Below are 10386 nucleotides of genomic sequence, written 5' to 3' on the forward strand. Positions count from 1 at the left end.
TAGCCCAGGCTGGCCTCAAACTCATGGCAATCCTCCTGTCTCAGCCTCCTGAGTTCTGGACTACAGGCATGTGCCACTATACCTGGCTAAGAGTTATCTATTGTTGAAGATAATAGTTAAGGATGGCAAGCCAGGCACAATGGTATGCAAATACAATCACTGATACTTGGAAGGCTGAGGCAGGAGGATTGAAAGTTTGAGGCCAACTTAGCTAGACCCTGTCTCCAAAGAAAAAGAGCTGTGGATGTAGCTCAGTGGTAGAGCACTTGCCTAATGCAAGAGGCCCTGGCTTTGATGCCCAGCACTGGAGGGAGAAAAAAACTAGAAAAACACAATTAAGTAAAGCCTAAAATAAGTGGAAGGAAGGAATTAAAAGCCTAAAAAGTCTACAAACTAGTAAACAGAAAATCAATACAGAAAGGCTGGGTGTGGTGGTGCAGGCCTATAATCCCAGCACTCAGCACTCGGGAGGCTGAGGCAGGAGGATCATTGTGAGTTCGAGACCAGCCAGGGCTACAAAGTGAGCTCAAGGTCAGCCTGAACTGCATAGTGAGACACTGTCTCAAAAAAACAAAACAAAACAAAACAAACAAAAAAAGAAAATCAATACAGAAAACCCAAAGTCCAAAATTCGTTCTGATAAATTAATAAAATTTATAAACCTCTAGAAAGAATACTAAGAAAAATACTAGAGAAAACACTAATTCTTGAAAACCAAAAGGAGGGGCTGGGGATTTAGCTCAGCGGCACAGCACCTGCCTGACAAGCATGAGGTCGTGAGTTCGATTCCTGGTACCGGAAAAAAAACAACAAAAAAAAGAAAACCGAAAGGAAAGACAGAGCAACCCTAGAGGTTGATCGTATAGGTGCACAAGTGAATTACTGAACAAAACCCTCCCACATGAGAACCTCAGTACTCAGAGGGCTGCACTGATGGATACTAGCAAATATTTAAGCAAAAAAGGAACACACTTCAAAAACTGTGGGATCAACCAATAACAAATGCTGGAAGGGCTGCGGGGGAAGAGAAGCCCTTCTCCACTGCTGATGCGAGTGTAGACTGGTGCAACCTCTGGAAATTAGTGTGGAGATTCCTCACAAAACTAGAACTAGAGGTCCCATTTGACCCAGCTATTCCCCTTCTTGGTATCTTCCTAAAAGAATTAAAAGCATCACATCACAGCAATACATAAACTCCCATGTTTATAGCAGCTCAGTTTGTAATAGCCAAGTCTTGGAAACATCCCAAATGCCCATCAACCAAGGAATGGATAAAGAAAATGTTGCTTTTTTATACAGTGGAGTACTACTTAGCCATAAAGAAGGATGGACTTGAGAGATTTCTAGTTAAATGGATGCAACTTGAGACCATATTGTTAAGTGAAATAAATTGGACAGACACGTGTAAATATCACATTGTTTCTCTAGTGTGAGAAACCAAAAGTGTAAATAAGGAGCAAAATGTACACTAGATATTGGGAAATGGGAAGAAAATGTTCAAATGAGAAGGGGAACAAGGAACAGGTGTGGGGGAAGGAAAGAAGGGTCAAGAAAAAAAGAGAATAGAAAGAAAAATGGAAACAAAGCTTTTGTAAATAAGGAGGGGAAGAGGACTGAAGGGAAGGGAAGGGGATGGGGAAAAAAAGAAGTAAGACATATCACGTACAGGTACAATTTCCCTATGATGAATGTGATCATTATGTACGTCTAAAATGTACCAAGAAAAAAAGAAAAAAACAGCAAAACAAACAAACCAAAAACTTTCTGGGAGCAGAGGAGGAAGGAAGCCTTCCCTTCGGTTGTATAAGATTAACACAACTGTGACCCCCCCACCTGCCAAAGGCATTTCGAACCGGGTGTGGTGGCACACGCCTGTAATCCCAGCACTCAGGAGGCTGAGGCCGGAGGATCGTTGCGAGTTCGAGGCCAGCCTGAGCTACAAAGTGAGCTCAAGGCCAGCCTGAACTGCACAGGGAGACCCTGTCTCAAAAAGACAAAAAACAAAAACAAAACAAACAAACAAACAAAAAAGGCATTGCGAAAGAAAAACACAGGTGAGTATCTCAGTGGGCATTGATGGAAAAAGTCTTTAGTAAAATGCTGGACTAGTTCTTAACACAGAAAAATGGTGATGCACCTTGAATAAATGAAGTGCATTGCAGAAATGCAGGATCAGTTCAACATTTAAAAAATTAGTATGACTCAATATATCCACAGTAGAATAAATCTCAATAGAGTGAGAAAATGTGCATGGCAAAATTCAACACCCTTCATGGTAAAAACTTTCAGCAAACAGAGAATAGTAAGGAACTTCCTCATTCTAATAAAAATTACCTACATATACACACAGCAGACAAAATACTGCCTTCTCCTAAGATTGGACAGAAGGCAGGGACATCACTCTGTCACTTTTAGTTAGCACTGTACTAGTCATTCTAACCAGGAAAATGAGGCAAGAAAACAAATAAATGGTATAAAAGAAACAAAGAATGGTTATTTTTAACAATGTGGAGTTTTTTTGTTTTTGTTTTTCTGTTACCAGGAATCGAACTCAGGACCTTGAGCTTGCCAGGCAGGCTCTGTGCTGCTGAGCTACATCCCCAGCCATTTTTGACAGTGTGATTGTGCAGGAAGAAAATCCAGCCAGGCGTGGTGGCACATGCCTTTAATCTCAGTGCGTGGGAGGCTGAGGCAGGAGGATGGCCCTGAATCTGAGGCTAGCCTGGGCTGCATAATGAATTCAAGGCCTGCCTGAATTATAGAGCAAGATCCTCGAAAAGGAAAAAGAAAAGAGGAAAATCCAGTCAGTGTACAAGCAAGTCACTAGAACAAATAACTAAATTTGCCCAGGCCTCAGGACACTGGATCATAAAAGATCCATAAAAAAATTCAGTTTTGGAGGCCAGGATGTAACTCAGTAGTGCAGTGCCAGCCTGAAAAGTGTGAGGCCCTGAGTTTGACTCTTAGTACCAAAAATTTAAAAAATTTAATTTTTTTCTATATACCAGCAGCAGACAATTGAAGGTGAAATTTAAAAAAAAAAATACTGGGGCTGAGGATTTAGCTCAGAGGCAAAAACGCAAGGTTGTGAGTTTGATTCCTGGTACCGGAAGAAAAACAAACAAACAACAACAACAACAAAGCATTTGTAACAGCACATAAAAATAAAACACCTAGGAGATAATTTAACAAAAGATATGCAAGACCTCTACAGTGAAAATCACATTATTGAGAAGTTAAAGAAGACCTAAGTAGCTGGGAGTGATGGTGCACACTTGTAATCCCAGTACTCAGAAGGCTAAGGCAGTAGGATCACCATGAGTCTGAGGCCAGCCTGGCTACGTAGTGAGTTCAAGGCCAGTCTAAACTACACAGCAAGACCCTGTCTCAAAAAAACCAAAACAAACAAACAAACAAAACCCCAAAAAACTAATAAATGGAAAGACATCCCATGTTCGTGGATGGAAAGACACAATATTGCTAAGATGTCAATTCTTCTTAAACTGATTCATAGATTTGACTCGATGCCAATCAAAACTCTAGCAGCTTTTTAAAGGAGCAGAAAAGGACAAATTGATCCTAAAATTTATACGTAAATCCAAAAAACTTACTCAAGAAAAATCTTAGCAGGCATTGGTGGTGCATGCCTGTACTCCCGCCACATTGGAGGCTGAGGCAGGACTGCTTGAACCCAGTCTGGGCAACAGAGCAAAACTATGTCTAAGAAAAAAAAAAATTGTTTTGGCAGTGGGGCTCAAACTCAGGGCCTTCTGTATGCAGGGCAAGCACTCTACAGCCGAGCCTCGCCTGCGCTCCAGGAGAGAAAAACCTGAAGAGGAAGAACAAGGTTGGAAGACTCACCAGACCTGATTTGAAGCTAAGGTTAAAGCTACAGTGAGTCAAACCATGTACACAGCCAGGTGTGGTGGCGCACGTCTGTAATCCCAGCACTCAGGAGGCTGAGGCAGGAGGATCGTTGTGAGTTCAAGACCAGCCTGGGCTACAAAGTGAGCTCAAAGCCAGCCTGAACTCCATAGGGAGACCCCGTCTCAAAAAGACAAAAACAAAAACAAAAACAAAAACAAAAATCATGTACACAGAATAACAGGTCAGTGAAATGAAGGATTTAGAAACAGACCCGTCCATATCCAATTAATTGGGCTGGGGATATAGCTCAGTGGCACAGTGTCTGCCTGCCTGGCAAGCGCAAGGTCCTGTATTTGATTTCCAGTAGCAAAAGAAAACAACAACAACAACAACAACAAACACTGGAGACATATCCAATTCATGTTTTGTTGCCACAGGTATCACAACCACTCACAAAAGAAGGAAAATCTGTTAACGCAGCCGACATTCAGGTAGGAAAAAGGGCCCTTGCTCCCCGCCCCACACCATGCACAGAAGAATTTGAAGTGCAGCAGTGACGGATGCAGCATCCACTACGGAGCAAAGCACCCAACAGAAGACATGGAGAGGAGGCTTCGGAGTCTTGGCCAGGCACCAACTCTTTAGGAGACAGAAACCAACCAACCAACCGACAAAACAAACCCGAAAAGAGAAAAGGCAAACATGGACAGACCCCATCAGAGTTAAACACTTCTGTTCATTAAAGACTCAGCCACACCAGGTGACAAGCCTCGGGCTGGAAGGAGATGTTTCCAGTCTCTGCCCTGACTATGAAGGTGGAGATACCCCAGGACTCAGGAGCAACTCCACATGCTACGGCAGAGCCCACCCCACAGAACACAGTGCTGCTGAAGACTTGTCCTTTGCGGTTTTTAAAAAAAACAACTCATGAAGCAGGGCAGCAGGGCTGGCTGTGATCTGCAGGGTCTCATTCATAGACAAAACTACAGAATGGGAGATGGAGCAGTTGCCCTGGACTGGGGTCAGGGTGGCTGTGACCACAAAAGGGTTTCGAAGGAGACTGGGGTGGTGGAACTGCTCTGAGTCCTTGTCACCGGAGTAACAGAGCCACACCCCCTCATCAGTTTGCTGTATGGAAAGTTGTTTAGTTTTGCTTTTTGAGTACTGGGAATTGAAATCAGGACCTCACGCTTGCCAGGCAGGCACTCCATCACTGAGCTATACCCCTGGCCACTGTTTTGTTTGATTTTTTTTTTTTTTTTTTTACGTTACCAGGGATCGAACTCACGACCTCATGCTTGCCAGGCAGGCACTTATGCCACTGAGCTATATCCTCAGCCCCAGTTTGGTTTGGTTTTGTTTTGAGACAGGGTCTCACTCTGTAACTTCAGGCTGGGCTTGAACTCACAGCAGTCCTCTTGCCTCAGCCTCCTGAGTGATGGGATTACAGGTGTTTGACACCATGCCCAGCTTGTATGAAAAGTTAGAAAAAAGAAAAGAGGGGCTGGGGATTTAGCTCAGCGGCAAAGCGCCTGCCTGGCAAGCGCAAGGTTGTGAATTCGGTTCCCGGTACCGGAGAAAAAACCAAAAAAAAAGAAAAAGAAAAAAGAAAAGAGAAATAAACATGGGCTTGCTTCCTTGCACCCACTCCCTATTGTCTGGACGTGTTCTGCACCCTCAGGTAAACCCCACCTATTCCTCCACCCTTGCTGGCCCCTGGGTGAGCACGAAAGGCCCCTAGAACAGCTGAGCCAAGCTGGGCCAGCTTGGAACAAAGTCCAGGATCCAGGCAGGGAGGCCCCGTAGCTGCTCAACAAGGGGGCAAAGTCCTACTCCTGAGAAAGGGGCAGAGCTGCTAGGAAGGAAGAGCCAAAGCTTCCCTGTCCACACCTCTGTCCTGCCCAGGGCACTGTGCTGGTAGTAGGGATGCCGTGGTCACCCCAACATCCTGGCCTTGAGAGATCCTTTGTTTGTTTGTTTGTTTGTTTGTTTTCTGAGACAAGGTGTCGGCAACAATCCTCCTGCCTCAGCCACCCGAGTGCTGGGGTTACAGGCATGCGCCACCACACCCAGCTCGAGAGATCCTTTGGGACTCCTGAGGGCTCTGTGGACCCTCAATCCACATACGGGGCTGAGGCTCAGAGAGCACCTTGGGGTGTACAGCCCAGCCAGGTGCGGGGGACCTGCAGTTAGAGCTGGCAGAGCAGCGGTGCCCTTTACCTCTCGTCCTCGACCTCCCTGTCATTCCTTACCCTGCTGTCCCACAGGCATGGCCACAACCAGCAACCCTGCCACTCCCAGGAGCAGGAAAGCCACGGAGGAGCACACTTTTTGAGCTCCAAGTGTGAGTTTCAAGGGACCAGCCAGAGGCCTCCTGAGCTGGCAGTTGGTCTACGGCTGCGGGTTACCGGCCTGGACTCAGCCAGGGAGCTCTCAATAAAGGGCTCCTTTGTTCCAGAGTCTCTTCCTAATCCAGTCCCCTGTTTAAAGGCCAGAATGACAACTTCCTTCCCACCCACTTTTCCTGGCCAGGCGGTCCAGTCTCTAGGGTGTCTCCCCAGCACACACCGGGCAGTGTCGGACACCAGCTTCCCAGGGTGGGCTCCCCGTGGCCCCACCATGAACCCTGACTGGAGGGGCTGTCTCCCCACTGCGCCCGAGCCCAGGACTGTGAGGACGTCCCCCGGCAGTGACCCTGTTCCCTGGGCTGAGGTCTCACCTGGACGTGGTACTGGGAGGTCTCGTGCATGATGACGTTGGAGTTGGAATACTTCTTCCTCTGCTCTAGACGGGAGAGGGCAGTCTCTCACCCCACAGCGGGACCCCGAAGCCCCTGGTGCAGGGGCCACATGGAGGGTGGGGTGGGGTGAGGGCCCCCCAGCCAGCAGGAAGAAGGAACGCGGGGTGTGAGATACCAGAGAGGGGCTCCTGGGACAGGGTGGTGGGAAGCCTGGGCCACTCAGAGTGGTGATGGACAGCCTGTGACCAGAATGTGTGCTGGGGAAACAGCAGGCTCAGCCCCACCCCACAGAGGATGCCCCCCACGCCACCTTCCTTGGGGGCCGTCCAGCCAGGACTTCCCCACGGAAAGCCGAACTCAGCCTCTACTGAAGGGCACAAGCAGGGGTGGGTGTAGAGCTAAAGGCACAGCCTAGGAGCAGCATGGTTGGGCCAGGGGAGGTCCTAGGGCCCAGCAGGGGCCCAGCTAAGAGGGGCAGGGCTGGGAGGAGCTTGGCTGGGCGGCCAGCCTCCTCCTGGAGTGGACACCTGGCAACTGGGTCCTGCCTGAACCCCTCGATCGTGTTGCAGAGGAGCGTGGCAGCGGAATCAATACTGGTGCTCCCTGAATTATTCGTAAAGGCCTCTCCCCTTACATCGGGGGAGGGCTGCTCAGTGTGGGAGCTTTGGGGTCGCACCTCAGAAGCCACCATGGCTAAGGTCCAAAGGTCTTCTCAGTGTCCCGCAGGCTGACCCGGCCAGACCTCCCCTGGGTCAGGGGCTGGGCACAGCCCCCGACCCCCCATGTCCAGGCCACCCGTAAACCTCACTCACCAAACAGGTCCTTGGCGCTCATCCTGGCCACACCGTCAGACCGGCCCAGGCTGCCGCTGTGGGAAGTGGCAGGTGAGGGCAGTGCCAGCATGCCCCTCCCTGGGCCTGGGGGCATGGGGGCTTACTTGGTAGAACCTGGGCAGCAGCTCATGGGTCCGGACTGGCTCATGGTGTCCTTGGTGCTGGCCAGAGCCAAGAAGGCAAAACTCAGCGTGGCCTGAGTTGGGCCCAGGGTCCAGCCTACACCTGAGAAGACAGAGGCAGTGGAGCTGGTACCTCCTCCTGGTCTGGGTGGCCTGGCTTTCTCCCCTCAGGTGCAGGCACTAGGGCTCAGTAGCCTCACCAGATTCCTGGTGGTCCTCAGGGACCACAGCCCCACCTTGCTCTGGACCTTCACCTTCCACATGGATGCCTGCAGAGGCTCCCTGGGAGGCTCTGGGGAGGGGTCTGGGGAGCCCTGCGGTGGGTGGGAACCAGCAGGGGAGGGGGGCAGGAGAAGATGAGGCTGCAGGGGAGTGTGCAAAGTGCAGAAGGGGCCCCAGCTGCCACTCCCACACTCAGGTCTCTACTAGGACCCCTGCACGCTCCTGTGGACCTGCCACCCTGGCCACAAGGCTGGCCCTGGCTCCCTCTGGACCATGGGGCAGGGCATCCTGGGGTCCTGATACTCAGAAGCTGGTCTAGGGTGTGCAGGGGAGGGAATGTTGGGAACTTCAAGGACAGACAAGAAGGTATGGCGTTGAGATTTTCAGGGGTGGTTGGTGCCCCAGCCTCCCCAGGGTAGACCCAGGATGGCCACTCTCCTGGGCCAAATCTCCAGCCCTGACCTCTTGCCAGCTGCATTTTGGGGAAACTGAGGCCTCGCTGCTGAAACCAGCAGGTTTCTGAGCTGGGCTGGACCCTAGGGACTTCCCTGGCAGGTGAGCAGAGCTGGTGGCCTAGGTCAGCCTGATGCCATGTGGATCTATGCCCTCTGGGGGCTTCCAGGACTGGGCTGGCCTGTGTCCTTGCCCTGTGACCTTCCAGGGCTCTTCACAGCTCCCCACAGGGTCCACACATGTTGTCACCATTGAAGCCATCCCTGCCTCAGCGTTTGGGTGTACAGGGTGCTGGTATGGAGAGGTAGGTGGGAGCACCCAGGACTTTCTGGTCAGGCTAGGTTAGGGGGTGCTGCAAGGAGATGTAGGGTCTGCTGGCCTTGGCCACTGCCCTGCTCTGGCTGGGGTGCACACCTTCCACAAGCCTCCAAGCACCCTGGCTTGCCGGAGGCAGCCTGGCCAGAGTCCTCTGTCCACCCATCCATGGAGAATGTCCGGAATGCTCGTGAGCTCAGTGGGTGAGTCTGAGTGTTTGCTTAATGGGATTCCTGCCGGGCTAGACCAAAGGCTTGGCACGTGGAGCCAGGTACACACACCTGGGGAAAACAAACTCCGGCAGACCCAGGCCTCCAGGCACAGCGTGCACAGGCCAGGACACGCAGCCCTCGGAAGGGAAGTCTAGGCAGGGACCTTGCACCCAGACAAGGGGAGAGGAGGGAAGGCTGTCCCCCAGGGATTTAGCAGGGACACAGCGGAGAAGCCTTGTGAGCCAATGCGGGGGAGAGGGGCTCCCCAGCCCTGGACCCAAAGTCCTGGGGCCCAGGCTGCACTTTGGTTGTACTGCACCAAAAGTCCAGTGTCTGAAGAGAGGGCCCTGCCTGCTGGGTGCCCAGGTGTTGGGCAGCAGAGGGGCGGGAGGCTCTAGCAGGGCAGCAACGGAGGAGGAACTGCCTCCAAGTTCAAATTCCAGGCTATACACAGAGTGACCTTGGGGAGGGGTCAGCTTAGTCACTGGGGCTCCTGGCTGCCCTCGTGGGAGCTGGGTGGGGCTCTGGAATGGGGGAGTCCCTCAGTTCCTGCTGCAACCTTGTCTGGAAACTATGGTCTGGGGAATGCCCCATACACCTTCCGTACAGGTGTGGAGGGGGGAGGGATGTACCTGCGAAGCTTATGGTGGGGAGGTACACCTGGGGGGGGCAGAGTCAGGCAGAAAGGACCAGAAAGATAGGGCTGGGTGGGAGCACTGGGCCAACAGGACCTGGAACTCGCAGGTCCAGGCGCAACCTGGCTTGCAGGGAGATTGCAGAAGGCCGGGGCGGGGAGGAGTGGGCCCCCAGCAGGACCCTGCCTCCCAACACGGTAGAGGAGGGCTGTACGCAGGGTTCGGGGATAGGGTTAGGGTCAGCGGCCCTCCTTTCTTGCTACCGGGATCATCACATGCAAAGGGGCAGCCCCAGCCAGCCCAGGGACCAGGAACCTGGATGGCCACAGGTTGCACACCCTCAGGCCCTGGCCAGCCCACTCTCTGCAGAGGCCTAGCAGCACTCCTGCTGCACCTCAGCTTCCCCTCCGCTGAAACTCCACACCCCAGCTCTGACCCAGAGCCTGACCTGGCCTGGTGTTTCCTGGCCCAGGAGTGCCTTCTGGGCTGGACGTTCGGGAAGGCCTCCTGACCGACCTACAGGGGCCAGGAGGCGCGCACCCCTGGTCAGGCACTGGAGGAGGCCCCAGCCCCCCGCAGGAGGGGGGCAGACAGTCCCCACGTCGCGCAGGGAGTCCCCCGTGAGCCCCGGGGCTGGGTGGGGGCCAGGATGGGGGCGGGTGACTCATCCACCGGGCTTAAAAATATCACAGCACATAGCGCCGCCCGGGACCCACGGCCGGGCCGGGCCATCGCGACGGTCCCGGGGCGCGAGGCGCAGGACGCAGGCGGCCGGCCCGCTCCGCTCCGACGACCCTCTCCCAGCGCCGCTCCCAGCGCCCCTGACCCCATCCCCACTGTCCCGGCGCCCAGTGCTCCTCGTCCCAACGCCCGGGGAAACTGACGCGGGGGCTCGCGTGCCCTGGCTGCGGCGCTCACCTGCTTCGCCGTCCCGGACGGCGCGTCCGTCCGCCCTCTGTGCGCCGGCCGCGCGCTCTCCACCGTCGG

At 52.8% G+C, this 10386-nt stretch overlaps 1 protein-coding gene across 1 annotated transcript in view; it reads right to left on the reverse strand.

Moving 5' to 3' along the window:
• Eps8l2 (EPS8-like 2) overlaps positions 1-10386 on the reverse strand; it is a gene marked incomplete in the record, with an annotated part of 18661 nt that overhangs the window by 7491 nt on the left and 784 nt on the right. Inside the window, 4 exon segments of the mRNA XM_005401820.2 lie at positions 6587-6651; positions 7420-7475; positions 7545-7665; positions 10318-10386. Of these exon segments, the coding sequence (XP_005401877.1) occupies positions 6587-6651; positions 7420-7475; positions 7545-7588 (165 nt within the window).

Source organism: Chinchilla lanigera, unplaced genomic scaffold (genome assembly GCF_000276665.1).
Source record: "Chinchilla lanigera isolate Chin_1 unplaced genomic scaffold, ChiLan1.0 scaffold00075, whole genome shotgun sequence".
NCBI lineage: Eukaryota > Metazoa > Chordata > Mammalia > Rodentia > Chinchillidae > Chinchilla > Chinchilla lanigera.